This window comes from Oncorhynchus mykiss, chromosome 25 (assembly GCF_057628025.1).
Source record: "Oncorhynchus mykiss isolate SJ-2025 chromosome 25, ASM5762802v1, whole genome shotgun sequence".
Classification (NCBI taxonomy): Eukaryota; Metazoa; Chordata; class Actinopteri; order Salmoniformes; family Salmonidae; genus Oncorhynchus; species Oncorhynchus mykiss.
In genome coordinates, this window is record NC_143046.1 from 66,097,000 (window position 1) to 66,124,226 (window position 27,227).

The following is a 27,227-nucleotide window of genomic DNA, read 5'->3' on the forward strand; positions in this document are numbered from 1 at the left end:
TTAAAAGGTTAATTGATCAGTAGAAAACCATTTTGCAATTATGTTAGCACAGCTGAAAACTGTTGTACAGATTAAAGAAGAAATAAAACTGTCCTTCTTTAGTATCTGGAGCATCAGAATTTGTGGGTTCGATTACAGGCTCAAAACGGCCAGAAACAATGAACTTTCTTCTTAAACTTGTCAGTCTATTCTTGTTCTGAGAAATGAAGGCTATTCCATGTGAGAAATTGCCAAGAAACTGAAGATCTCGTACAACGCTGTGTATCACTACCTTCACATAGAACAGCACAAACTGTCTCTAACCATAATAGAAAGAGAAGTGGGAGGCCCCGGTGCACAACTGAGCAAGAGGACAAGTACATTAGAGTGTCTAGTTTGAGATACAGACGCCTCACAAGTCCTCAACTGGCAGCTTCATTAAATAGTACACGCAAAACACCAGTTTCAACATCAACAGTGAAGAGGCGACTCTGGGATGCTGGCCTTCTAGGCAGAGTTCCTCTGTCCAGTGTCTGTGCTCTTTTGCCCATCTTAGTCTTTTATTTTTATTGGCCAGTCTGAGATATGGCTTTTGTTTGCAACTCTGCCTAGGAGGCCAGCATCCTGGTATTGCCTCTTCACTGTTGATGTTGAGACTGGTGTTTTGCGGGCACTATTTAATGAAGCTGCCAGGTTAATGAGAAGGGTGTGCTTGAAAGGATGCACATAGCTCTGCAATTGTGGGTTATATTGGAGAGAGTCTCAGTCTTAAATAATTTTCCTCACACAGTCTGTGCCTGTATTTAGTTGTCATGCTAGTGAGGGCCGAGAATTCACTCTCACATAGATACGTGGTGCGAAGGACATCAGTGTCTTAACAGCGCGATTTGCCAAGGCAGGATACTCTGAGCGCAGCCCTATCCAGAAATCTGGCAGTGACTTCTGATTAAATTACCACTTGTTGCAATTTCGATGAGGCTCTCTTATTCAGATATCGGTAAGTAGACTGGAGGCAGGGCATGAAAAGGATAACGAATCCAGTTGTTTGTGTCATCTGTTTTGGGAAAGTACCTGCGTAATTGCGCACCCAGCTAATCAGGTGCTTCGCTATGTCACATCTGACATTGTCCGTAAGCTTGAGTTCATTTGCACACAAAAAATCATACAATGATGGAAAGACCTGTGTATTGTCCTTGTTAATGCAGACAGAAAATAGCTCCAACTTCTTAATCATAGCCTCAATTCTGTCCCGCACATTGAATATAGTTGCGGAGAGTCCCTGTAATCCTAGATCCAGATCATTCAGGCGAGAAAAAACATCACACAGATAGGCCAGTCGTCATCATGCAAGCGGTCAGAAAAGTAAAAATGATGGTCAGTAAAGAAAACTTTAAGCTCGTCTCTCAATTCCTCTGTATGTTGCAAAAGCGTTACATGGTCTCTGTCCATATCATTGCATAATATAGAAAATACACGAGAGTTCAGGGGCCTTTCTTTAACAAAGCTAACCATTTTCACTGTAGTGTCAAAATCATATTTCCAGCTGTCAGGCATTCCCTTGGCAGCAAGAGCCTCTTGGTGGATGCTGCAGTGTACCCAAGTGGCGTCGGGAGCAACTGCTTGCGCGCGCGTTACCACCTCAATATGTCTCCCCGTCATGGTTTTTGCACCATCAGTACAGATACCAACACATCTTGACCACCAAAGTCCATTTGATGTCACAAAGCTGTCCAGTACTTTAAAAATATCCTCTCCTGTTGTCCTGGTTTCCAGTAGTTTGCAGAAGAGGATGTCTTCCTTAATTGACCCCCCCATAAACATAACAGACATATACCAGGAGCTGTGCCAGGCCCGCCACATCTGTTGACTCATCCAGCTGTAATGTATATAATTCACTGGCTTGTATGCGAAGTAATAATTGTTTCAAAACATCTCCTGCCATTTCACTGATGCGTTGTGAAACAGTGTTATTTGATGAAGACATTATCTGTATATGTTTTGGGGGCCTTTTCCCTCAGCATTGTCCCAGCCACATCCGTAGCAGCAGGAAAAATGAAGTCCTCCACAATGGTATGGGGCTTGCCTGTCCTAGCCACTCGGTAGCTCACCATATAAGACGCTTCTAGCCCCTTCTTATTAATGGTATCTGTTGCTTTTATACATGTCTTACTACTCGAAAGTCGTCTTTATTCTCGTTCAAAAAACTCCTGTGGCTTATTTTTTTAATTGTCATGTTGCGTTTCTAAATGTCTGCGCAAGAGTGAAGGTTTCCCTCCACAGAGTAACGGTTAATGTGATTGGATGTTAATTATTTGACTAGGCTACCTGTATTTGACATTATGCTGTTATTTCACTGAACACTAGAAGGCTAAATTTTATTTTTTGCCAGTGAAACGAGGCTACTCAGGCGAGAAAAAAACCTCACCCAAATGTATAGCCCTGTTGAAAAATATAAATGTACTGTTTGAAAATGTGAAGAAAATTATTATTATTATTATTTTTAATGTGAATCACATTTTTATTTGGCGTACCACCGACGGCATTGCAGGGGTACACATACCCCAGTTTGGGAATAACTGATCTACACTGATTGAAGTGGATTTAACAAGTGACATCAATAAGGGATCATAGCTTTCACCTGGTCAGACTATGTCATGGAAAGAGCAGGTGTTCCTAATGTTTTGTACACTCAGTGTGAACATGGGTGTCATGTTCTCAGAACATAATATATACATTAATGGGAATATTTATGTGTCCGAAGACAAATTCATTACACTTGTTCCTGAGTCAATCAAGGCCCTGATTGGTGAATAACGTATCCATTCATAGCTCTTTGTCTGTTGGCAAGGTGCTTTTAACTTACATATTTGACATACATGATTACATTTCTACAGTAGTTATTATTCAACATGTCCTCAACTTGGATTTGAACTCACAACCTCTTGGTTTATGCTACTCTGATCATCCTCGAACGCCACCATGCCCGTGTCAGATATCAGTTAATCTGATTATTCTCATCATTCATTTGATTTACTTACTTCAGCAACTGAAGGGCTTTCTGTATAGTTGTCTAATGTTAGTGGGGCATATTAACCTGTTTTAATGTTACTCCTGAATCACTATGATCAATGAAATATTTTAGTGTACTTTTAACAGAGAATCCCTGTGGAATGCTTGAAACCTTCTAAAACAATGCCCTGGTGAATTGAGGCTGTTCTGAGGGCAAAAGGGGGTGCAACTCAATATTAGGAAGGTGTTCCTAATGTGTTGTACACTCAGTGTATATTGCTAAGAATGTGAGTAGTGTGACTCCCCTAGTGGGTCTCTAACCCAGGTCACCAACACCAATGACCAACACCCGAACCACTGTACCAATAAGGGATATCACTAGGGCATGTGCTTATTGGCCCAGGATAGTTAGGCCCTGTCCAGCAGAAACCCTAATCCTCCTCCATCAGCATGTGTGTTGTTCTGAAACAACTTGATAGGTGTAAGCAATAGGGTGCATGCACTTTGAATTAAATCTCAGCTCTGTTAAAAGTACACTCAAAATGTATTTTTATTGACCATTGTGAATCAGAAGTATCATTAAAACAGGTTAACATGCCCCACCAACTATACAGAAAGCCCTTACATTTGATTTTAAATAAGTAAATTATTAAATCAATGATGAGAGAATAGTAAAATTATGCCAAATATGTACATTGAAAACACTGTATGTTAAAAGCACTTTGTGTGTGAGTATCCCTAACCTTGCCAACAGACAAAAAGGGCTGTGAATGGATCAGTGGTTCACCAATCAGGGCCTTGATGGGCTTGGCAACAGTAACACGGCGTAATGTTTAATTACATTTTTTTCTTTCTTCTTTGGGACCACCAGGCGACGCACTGAAAACTGATACACAGAAATGTTCTTGGAACGTTCCCATGAAACATTAATATCGACCATTAATATCATCTAGAACATTAATATCTTACATTCTGAGAACATGGCAACCATGTTTTGTGTGTGTTTGATGCATCGTTGATGGAATATTCTCCTAACCCACAGAAAACTGGACACAGGAAGGTTCTTGCAACTTTCTTTTAGAACCACCCATCCCGGATCCGGGAGAAGTGTCATCAACAACGCTGAATAGCATAGCGCCACAGTCAAATAATATTACTAGAAAATATTCATATTCATGAAATCACAAGTGCAATATAGGAAAACACAGTTTAGCCTTTTGTTAATCCACCTGTCGTCTCAGATTTTGAAATTATGCTTTACAGCGAAAGCAATACAAGCGTTTGTGTAAATTTATCGATTGCTCGACAAAATAATAAGTACACCTAGCATCAGGTAACTTGGTCACGAAAATCAGAAAAGCAATCAAATTAATCGTTTACCTTTGATGATCTTTGGATGTTATGCCCAGGAATCCACCAGAAAGAGCGGTCATGACAACGCAGACAAAAATTCCAAATTATATCCATAATGTCCACAGAAACATATCAAACATTTTTTATAATCAACCCTCAGGGTGTTTTTCAAATATCTATTCGATAATATATCAACCGGGACAGTTGGCTTTTCACTAGGACCGGGACTAACAATGGCCACCTCTCTCTTTTGCGCACAAATCACTCTGAGAGCGCCCACCTCTCCACTTACGCAATGTGGTCGTTCACACTCATTCTTCAAAATAAAAGCCTGAAACTATGTCTAAAGCCTGTTGACACCTTAGGGAAGCCATAGAAAAGGGAATCTGGTTGATATCACTTTCAATGGGCAATAGGGATGCATAGGAACACAGGGGTTTCAAAATAAGAGACACTTCCTGATTGGATTTTTCTCAGGCTTTCGCCTGCAATATCAGTTCTGTTATACTCACAGACAATATTTTTACAGTTTTGGAAACTTTAGAGAGTTTTCTATCCTAATCTGTCAATTACATGCATATTCTAGCATCTGGTCCTGAGAAATAGGCCGTTTACTTTGGGAACGTCATTTTTCCAAACATAAAAATAGTGCCCCCTAGCTTCAAGAGGTTTTAAATGTGTTTTGAACATTTATGTTGTATATTTTGAGAACATTGTAACCACGTTCTAGATAAGTTCAGCTTGACATTAAGCAAATGTTCTCCTAACTTTAAACACCAAAACATGCTTAAAAGGCTCTCAGAAGATTTTTGCTAACATAGATAGAATGTTCCACTAATGGAACACTGAACACTCAAACATTAGGGGAACATTACGGGTAAGACTACAAAAACGTTCTCTCTCTCCTTAGAATTGTTAGCTGGGTTGGGAGAACGGAGAGAATCTACTTAGTCACTGTCAGTGTGAATCTACTTAGTCACTGTCAGTGTGTTCAAACACTACTTTCACTCCGAGAGCTGGGAGGAGAAAGCAGGGTAGGGAAAACATCAAACTCCTAAACATGACAGAGCAGGAGAGGAAACCATTGATTTTTCCTCCATTTGGCCATGAATCTGCTGGAGAAGAGGTGGCTGTGGGTGCTCAGACAGCTGATGATGTGATTTGTAACACTGGACCACTGGTGAGCAGCAGAGAGAATTGCTCGACTCTCAACACATGGCAAAGTGGCTGCTGCGACTCCTTCACCATCCAGACAAGATTAACTAACAGCGGGGGACCTACAGTATCGATAAGCTCCACAACAATCCTACAGAGTTTTTCCTCTGTCACAGCAATCTAGGAGCCACTGTTCAATTAACAGTGACTAGAGCGATGGGCAGACTGGGGGGGTTTACAAATAGTTAGTCCTTCCTGTTGTGACAAACATGTCAGAGATCAATAATAAGGACAGAAAAGTGTCCAAATATGTTTTTCCGAACCAAGTGAATCATTTTGCTTCAGGTGAAAATGAATTCCCAGAGACATCATCCCAGATCCCAAACACTAAAATGCATGTATTGAACACACACAGTTACAGCCTTTGGGATAAATATATTTGAAAGGCATGGACATTGAGTATTGAAGACACACAGTGATAAAAATGCACATGGGTATATGATTAATGATTCATAATGTACTAATTTGTTTAACTTTCCTAATGTTAATTTAACATTAAATGAAATCATGGTATGGAAAGTTGGGCATAAATACTGTATACTATATTAAGTTTATCTAGCAACTACATAAATACTGTAATGTATTTCTGACATCAACAGAACGACAAACACACAGTGCAGGCTTTCTAAGGACAGAATAAAAATAATCCTCCTTAGATCATTTGCAAAGCAATTACGCAAATATAAACATAACAGCTTACAAGATAAGATGCTATTAGTCATATGGGATAGCTGCCTACGACAATAGTTTAAAATCCTTGTAATAAAACTACAAATATAATCAAGACAGTTTCGTCATTCTGTCTATCACGGTATATCTAGCACTTAGAAGTCATGAAGATGCCATAATAAATGCATATCTATATACCAGGATCTACATCTATGGATGGACCTTTCGTATTTTATATCATACAATATGAGTGCAATGTAATGAACACTATGTTTATGTTTAAGGTTTCATAGAGTATATCAACATTCTGACAATCCATGCAAAAAATATCAGTCTATTCAAGCAGCCAAGAAATACAGGACGGATAATGTACAATAGTATTGACCCTTGATAGTGCAGTACCATCATCACTAACTCAGAGATCCTGTGAACAGAGTGCTTGGAACTTATGGATAAGAGTGCCCAGACATACAGAAACAAAACATACAGTTGTTTTCTCATCTTTAACAGATCACCTCTGAATAGAACACTTCCTATTGACTGACTGGATCACTGATGTCATTGACAGAGGTTCTTTCACCAGAGCCAACCATTGTGACCCACAACATCTACATTTGTCAGCAGGGACTGAACTGCGGTAACCAGATACCACAGATGTGTTAGCAATCAACACATGCTGTATCTGTGTTTCTGCCATCAACCATCTACAAATGCAATTCATAACAACAACAAAAATATTAAAATAAAAAAGTGGCCCAAACAGCGAGTTCACAAATGACCTCTGACCTACAGGGATGGAGGAATGAGCCTTCCCTGCTTGTTCAGAGAGTAGGTTCATGCAGAGTTTATGACTACATTATGTCTCCTCATCCCCCCCATCCCGTCCCATCCCCTGTTCAGTGGACACGGCCTGGAAGCCTCCCACTGGAGGAGACGGACTGGGCATCACTCATTCACTCGCCTCCTAGGTGCCTTTGTCAGGTGATTGCTGCCGGAAAAAGGAAAACAGATCAATACATCTCCCGTGGGCCTGACAGGTAATCTTTACCCAGGATGAAATATGAGTGGTACCAGCCCGCTGGATTCCTTAACTGTAACAGGGCAATTGACTGGGTGCACGTAACGCTCTCTCTCCCCACTTCCTGTCTGCATGGCCATTGGAAATTCATTTTGGAGGGGGGCTGGCTGAGACATCACATCATGGTGAACACGAATTACTATGGAGGAAGCCAGGTAAGGCATTCCCCCTGCAATTGACGAAACTTGATCTGAACATTCCTTCCTATCTGTCAATTCCTTTGGCACCAAAACACAGAGTGAAGGATAAGTCATTAGGGAAAGGGACCTCTCCAGGAAAGACCAAGCACTTGTTAAAACAGAGCTGATCTAGCAAAAGCTCTGACTCACAATATCCTTTAACATTAGCATATTTTTGTATGACATGTAATATTCTTATCCAACAGTGCTGTGGTTCCTTGAGAAGCTGAGTAGCCTCTCTTGTGTTCAGGTACCCACTGATGTGTTCTCTTCAGGATGGAGCTGGCGGTCTGAGGGTGGAGGTTATTTCTGTCTGTCTGCAGACTGACAGATTCCTGTAGCAGGATGTCTTGGGAGAGGCATCCATTTAGATGAGTATACACACACAGCATTTCTAAAACGTCAGCTAGCACCTTCTCAAAAGGATCACTGCAGATCTATATCTCACACTAATTTATAAAACCGTGACTATTCCACAGAAGTGTTATCTGCACCTAATATTTTTTAAATATTGTTTCTAAAGCTTTGAAAATAGCTATGTATTTACTGTGCACAATGACCAATGAAAATGATCCAAGATTATAATCATACTGCATTAGTGACATAGTTATCTAGCCAAATATAGTTCATAAAGAGCGGTTTCCTAAATCATACCACTGATAAATCAATGTATCACTTGATTCCTTTGCCTAAAAATAAAATGTTCCACATAACTAACTACCTTGTCTCATCTCTGAAGAGCGTGCACAATGTTGGTTAGAGTGAGTGTGACTGGGCTCATGTGACTGGGCCGTGTGATATAAAACCACTGAGGGAGCGGAGTCAGTAGGGAAAGCTGTCCTCTCATTCTCTTACAGTTATTCATTATCACTGATCTCGCTGGCATCCAGGAGTAAACCCTCTGCTCTCTAATGCAGGGACTCCTGAGCCCTGTACTGGATGGTGAGTGTATGCTATCATGATGCTACCACACTGATCTCTCTGTGCCCCTGGCACTGCCCATTTATCTGCTGTGGGCGGGCGGCCAGGGAATGCCAGGTAATGTCAGGGCAGACAGTCACAGCCCAGCCTCACAGCTAGCTAGAGACACCAGGGTTCCTCTTTGTGTGCCACTTAAAACACGGTGGAGATTACTGTTATTTACCCTCCTCTCCTGTTCCCCCATCCCTCTCCACCTGACTTTCAACACACTCAACATTAGCCCAGTCAGTCACAAAACAACCGCTTTCCACAAAAAAACGGGGTTTTGAAAACGGATTGTGCGACTTGCCTTGAACTTGAATGTGTTATGAAATTTGAATAAGGAAGGTGAGCTGAAGAGAACAAAGAGGCCCCTCCGAGGAGCACAGCCACAGCCCCTCTCTGTTGTGCTAATGAGAGACGTTGTAGCCAGTGTAGCTTTTCCAATCCATGCTAATAGGAGACCTGTTCTTTGTGCCGCTCTCTCTCGGTGGTCACCTCTCTGAACCTTGTACCAGCATGAGGTAGCAGAACATTCTGATGCTCTCTATCTGTCAGCTGCTACATACGCTGCAGAGCAGACCTGTTGGTCCCACTTCTCCCAGGCTTTCAGCAGAGCAGACCCCAACCACTCAACCCTCCCTGACCATCATTTCAGTGTCCCTGCTGACAAATGCCAGGCAACTCAAAGAAGACATAATTGTTGGGCCTGAGTAATGGGCAGGTGGCCTGCAGACTGTGTATTGTAGAGACAGGAGGAGGTGCCTGGCTGGTGCTGCAGTCTGGAGTAGCAAGACGAGGAGGCTCTTCAAGGAAATGGCTGCCTACGGAGTGATTAACTGGGCTTGATTGCATTAACATTATTCATCTTTTAAATGCTAGATGGAAAGACTTGATCCAGCAGCACAATGCTGATTCAGAGAGCAATGGCGTGCTCTCCCTCTCTCTCCCTCTCTCTCTCCCCCTCCCTCCCTTCCCCTCAGTCCTGCTCCTGCTCCCTCTGGGGGCTAGGTCTGAATAAAGTCCCAGGCTTGATGAAGTCCTGCTTGTCAGACGTGGAGGGCCCAGGGCCTGCAGACTCCATGCTCAGAGAGGTGGAGGAGGTGGACGTGTCCTCTCCCAGGTCATCTTTATGGAAGGGGATGCATGCTGCAGAGAAGAAGGACACACAAATAAATGTTAACTTGTCTTTTGATTTTAGAACTCAAAGACGGTTCTTCATTTTATCTACATGAATGCATTATCACTATAAATCTACAGTTATCATATGGCCTAATAGTTAATTATGTATTGTTCAATCGATCTCAATCCTTTTTGGCCTCATATGCCTAGTGGCCACGGTTGTTAGAAGGGCAATCTGATTCTCCTATGGTTAAAACTCTCCCATTGAACATGATCTACTTCAGTGAGACATTGTGTGGCTGTTATGTAGTACCATTTTACTGAAAATCTTGACTCAAAACAACTTCATTCTCACCATCTTCATCCTCCTCACTTATTGAGCCATTCTGTCTCAATACGCTCAGAGTTGGAGGGAGGGGAAATATCTGAAACACTTCTCGAGCCAATTTACACTGTAGTAAAAAAGAACTCTAAAACAATTGCACTTTCTAATATCTGCTCTCCTTTCCTACTTTCCGTTAATAAATCAATCTGTGTTGGTCTCTCCAGAAGTTAGTGGCAGTCACACAGACTTTTTGTGAGGTAGAGTAGGAGCAGAGGACACAGGAACTAGAAGTGACATTGTGGCTCAGGGTTGTCTCAAAGGATTAGGCATTACAGCATTCACTGGCATGTGCTTTTGCTCTTTCCCATTATATCTGCTTGTGCCTCTTTCCAGATGACTTCTTCCCCAAACTCATCCGGCGGGCTAGATAATTGATTAATATTTCTGGAGGGAATGATGACTAAACTGTTGCTGTGGTTGAGCCCAAACACTTGGACATCTCAGGTTAAACACGGTCAAAGTTATGAATACAAATTCCGTAGTTTTTTTTCTTACTTGATAATGCCTTGGGAACAGACGACAGTGTATCCACCGCTGAAAGATTGATCATGCGGAATACAATAGTATTTAATTGTAACTTTTATCAGTAGTGATATTTCATCAATATTGTTTTTTCAGTATTGTTTATTTCATTAATAAAAACAAATCAGTGACTTTCCATGAATAAATGTCTCAGTCCCCCTGAAACATACACTGTGAAATATGTTACCTAGATAACAACATCTAATATGAGATCCTGTGGTGGTCAATAAAAATTATACAAAGCAAAGATTCTGAGTCCATGTGAGAATTACATGCATTTGTTTTGTGCAATAATGGGTGGAGTGAATGGAACCATCTTGGCATCTTAACAACCTCTCATGTGAGGCTGTTCAGAAACAATCATTACAGCACTTCCTGGAGCCATTCCCTCCCCTCCCCTCCCCTGTTTATTAATCAGCTAATTACACATTGACAGTAATGGGTCTGCTGATTCTCACAGTTAAATGAACAGCACTGAATGGGCCTTTAATCATTAGCCTTTGTGTGTTTCTCCCATACACTCCAGGCTCCATCCATTTCACTGGACCACAAGAGGACATTCAAATCAAATCCCTCAGAAGAGGGCTGGAACACTTAAACACTACTAGTACCTGACTGTTCAAACCAGCTACTCTGTAATAGTGCAGTGTGGTCCTGTAATGCAGAACTGAACATAGAAGAACCAGTAAAGGACAGCAGCTCAATGAAGAAAACAATCATCCATATGATCACATTTTGTTTTCTGTGATACATGTGAAGCAACAGGAAAATCAAGTCCCCCACCAAAACACCTTTAACCAAACTGTGAGGACTCATGCGTATTCACCCCCACACAGCAGCCAGCGACTCTACCCTGAAACTTTGGTGGAGCGGTGCTAGTGGCAGGGGCAGGTGGGTTTTTGAAGGACACGACAGGGTAACTGAGGGGAGCAGAGTGGAGCGGTAGAGGGCGAAATAGTGCGCTGGGCTGCATTTCTGTCAGCAGAAGTGATGGCTGAGTGCTGGCGTTATTTGTCTTGTGCTGCCATACGGCCGTCGCACCAACCTGGGCATTAATGAGAGGGGGCCGGACCGGCGGGCAGGAACATGCAGGGTCTCAGACGCAGGTGATCTGTCACACAACAGCCCTGCTCCGGCTCCACCAAGGAGACACACAGAGATGGAGAGGCAGGGAGGTGGGCGCCACACAGGGAGGTTGGGGGTTGGACCCACCATGGGCATCCACTTGGGTCCCATGATAGAATGTAAGGTTGCTAAGTTACATGCCAAGCAGCTGCCAAGGTTGAAGGAGGGTGATGTACACAAATGTTGGTTGCCGGCAAATGATGTAATAAATGGTTTGAGGAAACCAATAATTTACACAAATGTAAAATGGATAGAAAACTTCAGATCAAACTGTTACGTACACAGTCAGGACACATGTACTAGCTTCTTTAAAAAAGTGCACTGTATGAGTGTGTGAGTTAGTGCTTATTATCAGCCCTCGTCCCTAATTTCAAATGAAGGGCACTGTGCAATACAGTGGGGGAGGGGGACATTTGAATAATGAATTAGTCGGCATGTGAAACAAGCAGAGGGTATTAAAATCCATCAGGACCTTTACACTTGCTGATTTATCCCTGCCAATGCATACAATGAATTCTCTTTTACTCTGAATGTAGATTAACCAAATGAAACGTGCCCAACATAGGTATATTTCTTGGAATAGTGTACATTGAAACCTTTTCTTCATTTTCTTTTTCAAAATGTATGTAGTAAAAAGTCAATAAATGTCCCCCGCAATGATCAGATTTCTTAAATCTAGAATTGAGGTTGAGATCTGAACACAGTACGCAGCTTAAAGGAACAGTGTCTACATAATGTGAAAATGACACTTAACACATTCTGTAGAACGGATCCTAAGCAAATTACTCATGGTGATGTCATCGGTCACACATTGAAACCAGGTATTTGCATTTTCCGTTCAGTTTTTGTTGGCGGGATGTGGTCTTCTTCTATTGTTGGATTGATGGTAGTGAGAAGTGTATTTAATGGCCAATTTGAGCCTGACAAGTGGAGTGGTCGTCCTATACAAACAGATACCTGGGTTGATAAGTTCTTTCACAGCCAGCTTCAACACTTGAGCTGATAAGTGCTAAGCGTGTAAAGATGGAGGACACAGCAACAGCTAGGTACCATCTCAGCAATACCCTCAGGAACCCTGGGAGACACTTCCAGCTACAGGCCATGTTCACTACTTATTACAGAGTTTAAAATCAACCACAATACAAGAAACTCACTTCCCAAACTCTTCTACACCGGGGGAAAAAAAGACAAATAAAACTACACATATGTCTAAAGGAATTCTTGCAAATTCAAGGAAGAAAACGCATTTGAATGATAAACTATGAAAGAAAATAAATGTGTATGAAGAATAGTTCATTCCAGCTATAATGAGAATACCTATTACTATTTCTACAAATAAACTGCAAATGCATTTAGGAGCCGATGTGTATCTCCTGGCTTCTGTGATATGACAAAGTAGAGGCGTGGAATACTGTAGCAGGGCGCCAAGTAAAGATTTATACAGAGCAGTAGGAGCCGCAGAAACTGCCATTGGATGACCATTCCCTGCATGATAAATCACTCTGGTACGGGGGCATCAGACTCCAGAACCAGGAAAAACAACTTGGTACAGGGACATGGGGAAATACTGTAAACTTAAGCATTAAACTTCAAAAAGATTGTGAATATGGTAATAACTTTCATTAGGCCTATTAAGAGTTTGAAAAAAATCTGCCTCTTAATAATAGTTCTTATTTATTGAGAACGTTTTTCATTCCGGATCGAGTTGCCTGTTTTCACCAAATCTACTTCTTTATATTGAGTGGGAAATGTATCCTTTCGTGATTTTATTTGGCTTTTATGTTTACAATATTTGCTTCTGTTGAGCATAAACCCTATGTTTCAGTTCCAGCAGCTGGATGTGATGTTAACTGCATATCTCTCCTGGGGGGGGATGTTGAGGGATCCCCATGCCTGCCTCTACATGGTGAATAACACAGAGAATATGAGGGGTCTTTAAGGGCCAGGGGTGAATCTTTTTGAATCTTTTTTTAGTTTTATGGGAAGTGGCTGAGCGCTGGAGAGGTGAAGGACAGAGTCGCTGGCCGTTCCATCACTCAGTGCAATAAATGGATGCAATCTGTATCCCAGTAAAGCATTGGCTGGTTTTAAATTCCACCTCTTTTATCCAAATGAATGATGGATCCCGGTACAGTGCACTGTGCGGCAATATCAATATACATCAAAGGCCAGCGCCCCTCACTAAATCAGGAAACCACCGGCATTTGTTATTTAAATGACAAACAGCAGCTGCAGGAGCAGAGCAGGAAGAGGGGACTTTGGAGAAGAGGTGGACAAACCAATTCAAATTTCAATCCGGTAAAGACGCCAGGCCCGGAGCCATCAGTCTAATGAAAAAAGGCAGCTCTACGAGCCCAAACGGACGAGGGGGCTGCTGCAGGGTGCCGCCTCCAATACGGTCTGCTTCCCATCACACTTCCCTCAGACTCAGTCAGACCACTTCCACATGGGAGGACAGACAGGAGGCCCACAGAGCCCTGTTCTGCCAACAAAACAGCACACACTAGTCAAGACTGAACTCTTCGCTCAGCTAATAAACAGTAAATATGTTGCTGTCTCACAAATACTGGAGACACTATTTGTAAGAAACTCAAGAATTCACATGTATCCTATATTCCTATATTAATGGATGTGATTCACATGTTTCCTATATTCCTATATTAATAGATGTGATTCACATGTATCCTATATTCCTATATTAATGGATGTGATTCACATGCATCCTATATTGGTGGTTATAAAGGATCATCTAAAGTAAAAGTTAAAAAAATATATATATTCTAAACCATTTATTTGAACATAAATGTGATAAGCATTGTACATTTTTGTTGGGTAGTACAAGTAGCACAATGTTTTGGTCTGCTGTTTTAAAAAATATAAAAAACTCTGTTAACCTGAAAGTGGTCTTGGGGATTAGTTACTGTATTGTCAGCAGGATGTATAATAAAGTAAGCGCCCCGATGAGAGGTTAGGTGAATGTTAAACAGGTCAAAGGTGCAGTAGTCATGGCGACAGGTACCTGATGTTGTGGTGACAGAGACAGCAGTGGTCTTCCTCCTCCTCTTGATGTCCCCTGTGCACAGCAGTCCCAGATGGACGTTAGTCTGCCTAGGTCAGAGACACAGAGCTGTAACATTAATCTCAGACAAAATTATTCAAAGACCATCCTTTTCCAATTTCTATGGATCTGTATACTGAAATGTGAGGTCAAAATAAAATAAAAATACTTTGGTTGTTTCAAATCATTATTCATTTATCTTTTCTGTTTGAGTCTAAAAGAAAAATACGAGTGTTGAACCTTTCTGCTATGGCTTTTCCATGAGCAGTTAGAAGTTTCTAGAACACTGCTGCAAGGGAATATCCAACCCTGGACCCAAAAGAAGGTAAAAATACTACAAACTGTTTTTCTTTACTGGAGGGAATCACCAGAATTTTGTTCCATTTTGTTCAGAGTTTTGTTGAAACGTTAACAAAAAATATCAGCGGAGGAAGAAGGAGGTGTAGGGGTTGTGCGTCTGTCGCTGCCGGGTGCAGTTAAACAAAGTACCCCTGCTGTGGACCTCCCGTGTCATATGTCAGTAGCCTCCACAGCCCCTCCTAGCCCTGATTACTGGGATGTAAAGTTAAGGTCAAGGTCCCCGCCATGGCTGAGGGGGAGGGACTGACGTTACCAAGAGCCGGCAATGTGATGAGTTGACTCAGTGTGTGTGTGTGTGTGTGTGTGTGTGTGTGTGTGCCTGCGCTCATATAGTGCCAGTGCATGATATCGCCCACGAAATGGTGTATTATCTCACGTTTCACAACACTATATCCACTTTGACAACATTGTTTATTGGTTGAAAGCACCTGTAAAGACCCATCTGTAAAAAGAAGAAATCTCTGCAGTGCAAAACAACAAAGGAAGACATTAATACAGCAGACCCCTGTTAACCGTGGTGTCTCCTCCTGAGCAGTCAGCTACATAAACCTCCCTGGTCAAACATGTGCTGAGATAGGATAGGGTCCTGTCATGGCTGCCTTTTAACAGCCTGCATGTACCATCCATGACCTCAACACCCATTAATCACATGACGGCACTGCAGGAGAGGGTGCAGAAAGCTGTGTGTGGAACGCTTTGAGCCAAGTCTATGTTGTATAATCAATAGGTATAAAAATAAATGGCTTGACTGTTATTCCCTCCCTGCTACCCCACTCTAATAAAATCCCAGTAATGCATATTTCATTTACTTTTATACTTATTGATTACCTGTAGTCCAGTTAGTAAATCACGCGCCTATCGATCCCTCAATCGTACAATCCCTCTGTCGGACAGCACATAACCAGCCATTTGTGCCCCTGATAAAGAGCTCAGACATTGAACTCCCCACAGTAAATCTTTGCAAACTAACTTTTTAATTCCAAAATCGATCCGTGCTTAAACGTTGCATTATTTCACGAGGCACGCCCGCGGTATTAAAAGTAATACCCTGATGCATTTGGTCTTTATGCATAGAAGTCCATCCTTCCAATGCTCCCCTCATTACACAAAGTCCTGATCGGGCAGGTGCTCTGGGGCCCAGGCTGCAGCCTGGCGGGAGAGATCCTGTGGAGGGAAGGCTGTCTGGCCCCTCCCCTCCAAGGCCCAGACTACAGGCTGAGGAGCAGGGACCACTCAGGGGCCACATGGAGCCCACAGAGACACTCAGTCACATGCTAATAAAACATTAGAATACCATTAGCTGGCGCATTAGGGAAGGCTAAACGGGACAACTCGTTTAAAAAATGGAACCAAAAGGCCTCTGGTAACAGGCTTGTTATGCATCATTTGTAGCTGTTTGAGTAGCTCACTGCGGGATAACACAGCTACAATTTTACTCAAAGGTGTAATAAAAAGCTATTTTGGAAATTGGTTTGCAATAGAGTGGGTTTAAGATGTGTTTAAGAGAAGCAGTTTTACATTTCAATGTAATGTAACGGTAAACTAGAAGAGTCCCACAGAAAGAAGGGAAAGTCATTGAATTAGGGATCACCAACTAAGAATAGCAGAGCTGTGTTGAGCCATGGAAAAATAACCCAACATCCAATAAAGAAGACGAACAAGAACTCAATTCTCGCAAAGACACATCGAGGACATTCAAGAAAATGTCGGAGCGATACATTTTACATGTCATACAACGAAAAAGACACTCTTAAAAACAGCGTGGTCCCTTAGGTAAAGAATACAACAAAAGTGACACAGGGTCAATTGTAATTCAGGTGCCCACAACCAAAAGCAGATATATCAATTAAAAAGAACACCTCAAAAGAAGAGGGGCAGAAGTAACAAAATTGCCACCTATTTTCATTAGGGTACACAGTACTTCAGGTGTGAACAGGATCTCAAGATGAATAAAGGTGTTCAAATGAATCAGAAAGGATTAAAGTCTCCTGGGAAGCCGATCAATAGCCCCAAATCAATAATCAATAGGCCACTCACACCAATATACTTACTGCTGACACCGAGATCTCACAATTAAAATGAAAACTGGGAGAGGAGTGGCGTAAGACTATGATTTATCTTGCGCCTCAAATGTCATTTAGAAAAGAGAAAAAAAGTCAATAGATATAACCGAAGTGCGGCCGGCTCAGGTGGGAGGCAGTTATGCATTTTAACATGGCCACCATCCCAGAACGTTAGAGCCAAATCCTACTGTTCACTGTGCCCATTCACACGGCCATACTAGGACAAATAACATGGAGTCCTATACAGCCTAAAGCACTTCCTATCAAATCCCTGATGGTTGCCATCAACTCTACCAAAACAGGAGATGACAGGTTTTTATTAACGCAGTATTATTTCAACCTCTGCCAGATACAAGATGAATGTTTATACTTCCCTTACAGACCAAAACACTTTTCTTTCAAGGGTATTTTGAAGTAAATAAAAGGCATAGATACATGAGAGCTCAGTGATCATTTGAATAAGTTCCTCAAAATAAATGAAAATATAGTGAAGCCAATTATGTGGAGAGTAAACTTTGCGGTGAGCAAGGTGTTATTTAATACAGTTTCTGAATCTGAGTATCGATGCTCTGTGTTAGAGACACAGCACTATTGTCCCCACCCTGTCAGTACCATGCTGATGCCCTATATAAGAATATTGATGAAATGTATGTAAGGGAGTGCATGTGTGAGTGTGTGCATTAGCACATACACCAGTAAGAGTGTGTCATGTACAGTGCCTTCAGAAAGTATTTACACCCCTTTACTTTTCCAACATTTTGTTGTTTTACAACCTGAATTTAAAATGGATTACATTTAGATTTTGTGTCAATGATCTACACACAATGGCCCATAAGGTTAAAGTGGAATGATGTTTGATGATGTTTATTTTTTTTAATTTAAAACATTTTAAAGCTTAAATGTTTTCAGTCAATAAGCATTCAAACACTTTATTATGGCACGCCTAAATAAGTTCAGGAGTATATGCTTAACAAATCACATAATAAGATGCATGGACTCATTCTGAGTTCAATAATAGTGGTTACCATGATTTTTGAATAACTACCTCATCTCTGTACCCCACACATTGTGACGGCCCTGAATTTGACTGAACCGTCTCTGCTTCTCCTTCCAATAGGACACTTCCCCTTTAATTCCCAACTAAATAGCCAGTATCAGCTGCGCAAAAGTGGGTTAATGATGGTGGTGTGAATGAGGATGTGTTCAACCCTCAGTTCCGAAAGCTTCTTTACTCCATTTGTTTTGTTGTATTTAAAAGTGTGCTTTGTAGCTTTGTCTCAAGTTTAACCAGGATCGGATCCACTCATTTCTTCCTTTGGACAACACATCTCATTTGGTCTCCGCAGTTTTATCGTGACCTTTCTCCGCTGGAGATCTGTTGGCGGATTGGGTTGTATGACAACTTTTTTTGCATACGGTATTTCACTTGTTTGAGTGTGATTTATACCGTGTTGATTTGTGGTCAGTTGTAGTTGAAGACTACTGAGATTTGATACTGTTTATGGTTGTTTGGCAAAAGAGTTTGATATTTTGATTGTATGATTGAGACTGGGTTTACGCTACACTTTTATGAACGGACAAACATTGCGTGACTAAAGTCCCTTGAGTTCACTGAACTCCTTCACCGGGCTAGACTCTTTTAGGCCCGAGGTGCGGGACTTTTCTTGAGGAACCAGAGCTCATTGTTTGTTATATTGTAATGTGTGTGATCATTTACACTGCTCAAAAAAATAAAGGGAGCACTTAAACAACACACTGTAACTCCAAGTCAATCACACTTCTGTGAAATCAAACTGTCCACTTAGGAAGCGACACTGATTGACAATACATTTCACATGCTGTTGTGCAAATGGAATAGACAATGGGTGGAAATTATAGGCAATTAGCAAGACACCCCCCAAAAAGGAGTGGTTATAAAGATGGGTACCACAGACCACTTCTCAGTTCCTATGCTTCCTGGCTGAGGTTTTGGTAACTTTTGAATGCTGGCGGTGCTTTCACTCTAGTGGTTGCATGAGACGGAGTCTAGAACCCACACAAGTGGCTCAGGTAGTGCAGCTCATCCAGGATGGAACATCAATGCGAGCTGTGGCAAGAAGGTTTGCTGTGTGTCAGCGTAGTGTCCAGAGCATGGAGGCGCTACCAGGAGACAGGCCAGTACATCAGGAGACGTGGAGGAGGCCGTAGGAGGGCAACAACCCAGCAGCAGGACAGCTACCTCCGCCTTTATGCAAGGAGGAGCAGGAGGAGCACTGCCAGAGCCCTGCAAAATGACCTCCAGCAGGCCACAAATGTGCATGTGTCTGCTCAAACGGTCAGAAACAGACTCCATGAGGGTGGTATGAGGGCCCGACGTCCACAGGTGGGGGTTGTGCTTACAGCCCAACACCGTACAGGATGTTTGGCATTTGCCAGAGAACACCAAGATTGGCAAATTCGCCACTGGCGCCCTGTGCTCTTCACAGATGAAAGCAGGTACACACTGAGCATGTGACAGACGTGACAGAGTCTGTAGACACCGTGGAGAAAGTTCTGCTGCCTGCAACATCTTCCAGCATGACCGGTTTGGCGGTGGGTCAGTCATGGTGTGGGGTGGCATTTCTTTGGGGGGCCGCACAGCCCTCCATGTGCTCGCCAGAGGTAGCCTAACTGCCATTAGGTACCGAGATGAGATCCTCAGACCCCTTGTGAGACCATATGCTGGTGCGGTTGGCCCTGGGTTCCTCCTAACGCAAGACAATGCTAGACCTCATGTGGCTGGAGTGTGTCAGCAGTTCCTGCAAGAGGAAGGCATTGATGCTATGGACTGGCCCGCCCGTACCCTAGACTTGAATCCAATTGAGCACATCTGGGACATCATGTCTCGCTCCATCCACCAACGCCACGTTGCACCACAGACTGTCCAGGAGTTGGCGGATGCTTTAGTCCAGGTCTGGGAGGAGATCCCTCAGGAGACCATCCACCACCTCATCAGGAGCATGCCCAGGCGTTGTAGGGAGGTCATACAGGCACGTGGAGGCCACACACACACTACTGAGCCTCATTTTGACTTGTTTTAAGGACATTACATCAAAGTTGGATCAGCCTGTAGTGTGGTTTTCCACTTTAATTTTGAGTGTGACTCCAAATCCAGACTTCCATGGGTTGATACATTTGATTTCCATTGATCATTTTTGTGTGATTTTGTTGTCAGCACATTCAACTATGTAAAGAAAAAAGTATTTAATAAGAATATTTCATTCATTCAGATCTAGGATGTGTTATTTTAGTGTTCCCTTTATTTTTTTCAGCAGTGTATGTTGGTAATACAACCCACGCAAAATAACCGTTGTTTTTTTTGTTATTTCCAATGTTTTAAGGGTTTATGAAAAGTGTATGTCCATACTGACTTTTACATGAGTCCTTTGTATTGGTGTAGACTTGACGGACCAGACAGGACTCATTCCCTCCCAAACAAAAAGGCGAAATCAATATTTTCTCTGGTACCCCTACAAACAATAACTGCAAGTCAAAACTGTTACAACATACAGATAATTGTAAGGTCCCTCAATTGAGAAGTGAATTTCAAGCAAAGATTCAACCAAAAAGATGAGGGATGTTTTTCAATGCCTTGGAAAGAAGGGCACCTATTTGGAAAAAAAGCAGACATTGAATATCCCTTTGAGCATGATGAAGTTATTAATTAGGCTTTGGATGGTGTATCAATACACCCAGTCACTTCAAAGATACAGGTGTCCTTCCTAACTCAGTTGCCAGAGAGAAAGGAAACCACTCAGGGATTTCACCATGAGACTAATGGTGATAAAATCCTAGAGGAAAATCTGGTTCAGTCGTCTTTCCAACAGACAGTGGGCGATGAATTCACTTTTCAGCAGGACAATGACCTAAAACACAAGGCCAAATATACACTGGAGTTGCTTGCCAAGACGACAGTGAATGTTCCTGAGTGGCCTAGTTAAGTTACCGTTTTGACTTAAAAATCGGCTTGAACACCTATGGCAAGACTTGAAAATAGCTTTCTAGCAATGATCAACAACGAGCTTTAAGACTTTTTCAAAGAATAAATGGGCAAATATTGTACAACCCAGGTGTGCAAATCTCTTAGACTTACCCAAAAAGACTCACAGCTGTAATTGCTGCCAAAGATGATTCTTATCATATTTTGTCTCAGAGGTGAACATTTATCTTATCATTTGTAATAAATGTTAGAATTTATTTCCACTTCGACAGAGTATTTTGCGTAGATCGTTGACCAAATATGACAATTTAAATACATTTTAATCCCACTTTGAAACACAAAATATGAAAAAAGTAAAGGGGTGTGAATACTTTCTGAAGCTGGCTGGAGTGTTTACGAACATATTCAACCTTTCCCTATCTCAGTCGGCTGTCCCCACTTCCTGAACTAAATGACAAATGCCCCGTAGCACTCACTTCTGTCATGAAATGCTTTGAGAGGCTAGTTAAGGATCATATCACCTCTACCTTACCTGACACCCTAGAGCCACTTCAATTTGCTTACCACCCCAATAGATCCACAGACGATGCAATCGCCATTGCACCATCTGGACAAGAGGAATACCTACGTCAGAATCCTGTTCATTGACTATAGCTCAGCCTTCAACACCATAGTACCCTCCAAGCTCATCATGAAGCTCGGGCCCCTGGGTCTGAACCCCGCCCTGTGCAACTGGGTCCTGGACTTCCTGACGGGCCACCCCAAGGTAGTGGTAGGAAACAACACCTCCACTTCGCTGATCCTCAACACAGGGGCCCCACAAGGGTGTGTGCTCAGCCCACTCCTGTACTCCCTGTTCACCCATGACTGTGTGGCCACGCACGCCTCCAACTCAATCATCAAGTTTGCAGACGACAACAGTAGTAGGCCTGATTGGCAACAATGACGAGACAGCCTACAGGGAGGAGGTGAGGGCCCTGGCAGAGAGAGGCCAGGGAAATAACCTCTCTCAACGTCAACAAAACAAGGTAGCTGATCGTGGACTTCGGGAAACGGCAGAGGGAGCACGCCCCTATCCACATAGATGGGACCGCAGAGGAGAAGGTGGAAAGCTTCAAGTTCCTCAGCATACACATCATTGACAATCTGAAATGGTCCACCCACACAGACAGTGTGGTGAAGAAGGCGCAACAATGCCTCTACAACCTCAGGAGGCTGAAGAAATTTGCCCCCTAAGACCTTCTGAAACTTTTACAGATGCACAATTGAGAGCATCCTGTCAGGCTGTATCACCGACTGTTACGGCAACTGCACCGCCCGCCACCGCAGGGCTCTTCAGAGGGTGGTACGGTCTGCCCAACGCATTACTGAGGGCACACTGCCTGCCCTCCAGGACACCTACAGCACCCGATGTCACAGGAAGGCCAAAAAGATAATCAAGGATATCAACCGCCAGGGCCTGTTCACCCCGCTATCATCCAGAAGGCGAGGTCAATACAGGTGCATCAAAACTGGGGCTGAGAGATTGAAAAACAGCTTCTATTTCAAGGCCACCAGACTGTTAAATAGCCATCACTAGCCGGGTACAACCCGGCTACTCAACCCTGCACCTTAGAGGCTGCTGCCTTATAGACATGGAATCACTGGCCACTTTAAATAATGGAACACTAGTCACTTTAATAATGTTTACATACTGCTTTACTCATCTCATACAGTTGAAGTCGGAAATTTACATACACCTTAGCCAAATACACTTAATCTCAAATTCCTGACATATACTCCTAGTAAAAATTCCCTGTTTTAGGTCAGTTAGGATCACCACTTTTTATTTTAAGAATGTGAAATGTCAGAATAATAGTAGAGAGAATGACTTATTTCAGCTTTTATTTCTTTCATCACATTCCCAGTGGGTCAGAAGTTTACATACACTCAATTAGTATTTGGTAGCGTTGCCTTTAAATTGTTTAACTTGGGTCAAACATTTTGGGTAGCCTCCCACAAGCTTCCCACAATAAGTTGGGTGAATTTTGCCCATTTCTCCTGACAGAGCTGGTGTAACTGAGTCAAGTGTGTAGGCCTCCTCGCTCGCACACACTTTTTTAGTTCTGCCCACAAATTTTCTATAGGATTGAGGTCAGGGCTTTGTGATGGCCACTCCAATACCTTGACTTTGATGTCCTTAAGCCATTTTGCCACAACTTTGGAAGTATGCTTGGGGTCATTGTCCATTTGGAAGACCCATTTGCGACCAAGCTTTAACTTCCTGACTGATGTCTTGAGATGTTGCTTCAATATATACATTTTCCTCCTCAAGATGCCATCTATTTTGTGAAGTGCACCAGTCCCTCCTGCAGTAAAGCACCCCCACAACATCATGCTGCCACCCCTGTGCTTCACGGTTGGGATGGTGTTCTTCGGCTTGCAAGGCTCCCCCTTTTCCCTCCAAACATAACGATGGTCATTATGGCCAAACAGTTATATTTTTGTTTCATCAGACCAGAGGACATTTCTCCAAAAAGTACGATCTTTGACCTCATGTGCAGTTGCAAAACGTAGTTTGGCTTTTTTATGGCGGTTTTGGAGCAGTTGCTTCTTCCTTGCTGAGCGGCTTTTCAGGTTATGTCGATATAGGACTCATTTTACTGTGGAAATAGATACTTTTGTACCGGTTTCCTCCAGAATCTTGACAAGGTCCTTGCTGTTGTTCTGGGATTGATTTGCACTTTTTGCACCAAAGTAAGTTCATCTATAGGAGACAGAACGCGTCTCCTTCCTGAGCGGTATGACGGCTGCCTGGTAATATGGTGTTTATACTTGCGTACTATTGTTTGTACAGATGAACGTGGTACCTTCAGGCATTTGGAAATTGCTCCCAAGGATGAACCAGACTTGTGGAGGTCTATAATTTTCTTTCTGAGGTCTTGGCTAATTTCTTTTGATTTCCCATGATGTCAAGCAAAGAAGCACTGAGTTTGAAGGTCGGCCTTGAAATACATCCACAGATACACCTCCAATTGGCTCATGATGTCAATTAGCCTATCAGAAGCTTCTAAAGCCATGATGACATTTTCTGAAATTTTATAAGCTGTTTAAAGGCACAGTCAACGTAGCGTATAAACTTCTGACCCACTGGAATTGTGATACAGTGAAATAATCTGTCTGTAAACAATTGTTGGAAAAATGTAATGTAAATGTAAGTAGATGTCCTAACCGACTTGCCAAAACTATAGTTTGTTAACAAGAAATGTGTAGAGGGGTTGAAAAACGAGTATTAATGACTCCAACCTAAGTGCATGTAAACTTCCCACTTCAACTGTATGTATATACTGTATTTAGTCGATGCCACCCAACATTGTTCATCCTAATATTTAGATATTTCTTAATTCCATTCTTTTACTTTTAGATTTGTGTATTGTTGTGAATTGTTAGATACTACTGCACTGTTGGAGCTAGGAACACAAGCATTTCAACACACCTGCAATAACATTTGCTAAATATGTGGATGTGACCAATAAAATTTGATTTGGAGGCACTTTATGTGTTGGGTGACTTGTTTAGGGGTGTGACTGTGGAGGGGGGTGACCTCCAGTGACTGTCCAGGGTAAGTCTGGACAGTCACTAGAGGATGGATTTGAGCTGCTTGGGGAGATGGATTCAGGCTTGTGCCGTCCGACGGGACACATCTGAAGCACCACTCGTCAATCCCCCTCTCTCCCTCGTTCATTTGGGAGTATGATTTATACTTTTTGAAGTGAAGGGTCTTGAATCCCTCTATAAAGGAATTAAGAGGCTTCCCCTGAGACGGCATTCAAATGAGAGCATGGTAGGGATATGAGGGCTTTTTAATAGATAGAAATTAGTATTCACAATGCCTCAAACTGGAATCTGAAGGAACCTTTCAGGTGGAGAAGAAAGAGCCAGTTAAGAAAATAAATCTAAGAAGTTTAGCCTTTTCATTGCATTCGTGTTTTTGCCCATCAAGAAATGATGGAGGGCTTTCTGAACTAGCCCAGGAGAGAGAGCGAGAGAGCTTGAAACAGAATAAAAAATGCTCTGTAAATAGGCACTGTGGAACTGGAAACAATGCAAGGAAGAGTCTCAGACTGAGGGCTGTTCAGCTCCTCAACAATCCCCATGCAGATCCAGCAGTACAGGGGCTGACTTGGAGCTAGAGGCTTTGAGCAAAACTCTTTAGATAAACTTCTGCAATTATTTATATTTTTTTTGCGTTTTCAGAAACACTGGAAACCAAAGATTCTACATGAATATATTCTATGTTCGAGAAAGACAACCTTGGAAAAATACATCAGTTATTATTCAGCGGAGTCTTATATCCCAGTGAAGAGTTGTCTGTTGTATAGACCAGGGGTCAAGCTTGCCCCATATACAGTACCTGACTGTGCTAGCTAGTCTCATGGGGGACGTGGCTAATATCACACAAGTCTTTCTCCAGCCTTACCCATGTCCTCATCCTAACATGACCTTCTATGACACCACTCCTCTCATTCACTCTAAAGACCATGAATGCCCACGCCAATAGCACCAAAGCACAACTTTAACATGCTTGATGTGATGTCATCTGTATGCCCACCTGAGTTTGGAGGTCACGATGTCACACACGATGTCACACTTTGAGCTCCTGTCTCTGAGGAGTTGGTCAATGTTCTCACCCTCGCACATATTGAACATGTCTCTGAGGTACAAACTTTGATGTAGCATGCATCGGTTAAATCACGACTTGTGTTTAGCGACTGGTTCATTTAAGAGTTAACCACGTCTGTCAATATATTGAGCTTCAGAATGGAATGGGCTGAATGGCTCCAATAGGCCCAGGAGAGGTGGAGTTTAACCATGCCAACAATAATGAGTGCTGTGTGCATCCCCTACCTGGTTTTGCAGATGGAAGAGGAGCATCTCCGATGGGAGCTGTCTGGCACCATGTCAATGGGATAAACAGGTAACGGACACAGAGGGTTGAACTGGAACACATTTAGAAGATGTTAGGAGTTCACCCAGACGCATCAAAAATAGGGCTAGAGAGATGAAATGTCTTATTCAATAATTCAACACAAATATACCTGGCTCCGGTCTCTTTTTCCAATGGAAGGCAGCCATTGATAGGGGTCCTGAGAGAAATGCTTCATTCTCTCCATAGACACTGACATATTGTTGTCCTGCAACACATACAAAGTGCTATTTTAGAACATATCACATAACTTGTTAAATACATGCATTAAAAGCCTGGTATCCATTAATGTTGGTCAAGGAATGTGTTTCTAGTGTGCCACTCTGCCCTCACCTTACTGGGAAGCCTCCTCCGGCCTTTCCTGATGCAGCGGGCAGCCACGCCAGGCAACCGGTTCAGACGGGCATGGTAACCTGCAACACCAAACCACACTGTTACCCAATCAGAACCGGAGAGGGTGACATTTCTGTTGTTTTCTGTTATTTCACAATGTAAATGGGCTCCCGAGTGGCGTAGCGGTCTAAGGCACTGCATCTCAGTGCAAGAGGCGTCACTACAGTCCCATAGGGTGGCGCACAATTGTCCCAGCACCATCCGGGTTTGGCCGGGGTAGGCAGTCATTGTAAATAAGAATTTGTTCTTAAACTGACTTGCCTAGATAAAAAAGGTTAAATATTTATTTTTATGTATAGCATTTTGATTAGCTCATCACCTCTCTGAGTGGGCCGTGCAGGCTGTAGGAAGGTGGGTGGAGCTGAGTCTGGTACTTCGAGGACAGGAGGAGTATCTGGGTCCCAGCTGGGCAGCAGGCTGGGAATGCCCATCCCCCCCGCTCCACACTCCCCCTCAAAGAACCAGTCACTCTGCTCATCATCACCTACAGCACAGGCAGGAAATTCAACACTGTTAGTCACAATGTGTACATTGGGAAATTCCATAACTGCTCAATATGATTCTGCATGACATTTAAACAATGATACAAAAGTATTTTCACGGATGGGCTGCACCAATTTATAATTTAGTGCTGTACAATTAACCATGGAATGAAGTACTGACTGCATGAGGGCATCTTTCCTACTTGGCCTGCATCAATCCTCTCTCTATTTGTTGACAGCCTCTCCACCACCACACAGCAGACCACCCTGGTCCCCAGACACTGCTCTCTCCACAGACCTGTCAGTCAGCGGGGCGCATGCCTCTCACAGTCAAGGTGTAGTGACAACTGT

At 42.7% G+C, this 27,227-nt stretch overlaps 1 protein-coding gene across 8 annotated transcripts in view; it reads right to left on the reverse strand.

Annotated features, from left to right (window-relative positions):
* Positions 1-5,911: 5,911 nt before the first annotated feature.
* Positions 5,912-27,227, reverse strand: part of LOC110505542 (G patch domain-containing protein 2-like) — a 39,543-nt gene continuing 18,227 nt past the window's right edge. For 4 of the 8 annotated variants that reach the window (XM_090220796.1, XM_090220797.1, XM_090220795.1 and 1 more), the window contains exons 4-9: positions 26,714-26,878; positions 26,335-26,414; positions 26,114-26,209; positions 25,923-26,014; positions 14,616-14,700; positions 5,912-9,591 (exon numbers count right to left, since the gene is read on the reverse strand). In XM_090220796.1, the coding sequence (XP_090076922.1) occupies positions 9,529-9,591; positions 14,616-14,700; positions 25,923-26,014; positions 26,114-26,209; positions 26,335-26,414; positions 26,714-26,878 (581 nt within the window). In that variant the 3' untranslated portion in view covers positions 5,912-9,528. Of the gene's footprint in view, positions 9,592-14,615; positions 14,705-25,922; positions 26,015-26,113; positions 26,210-26,334; positions 26,415-26,713; positions 26,879-27,227 lie in introns of all 8 variants that reach the window. The other 4 variants (XM_021584832.3, XM_021584833.3, XM_021584829.3 and 1 more) reach the window with 1 other exon arrangement.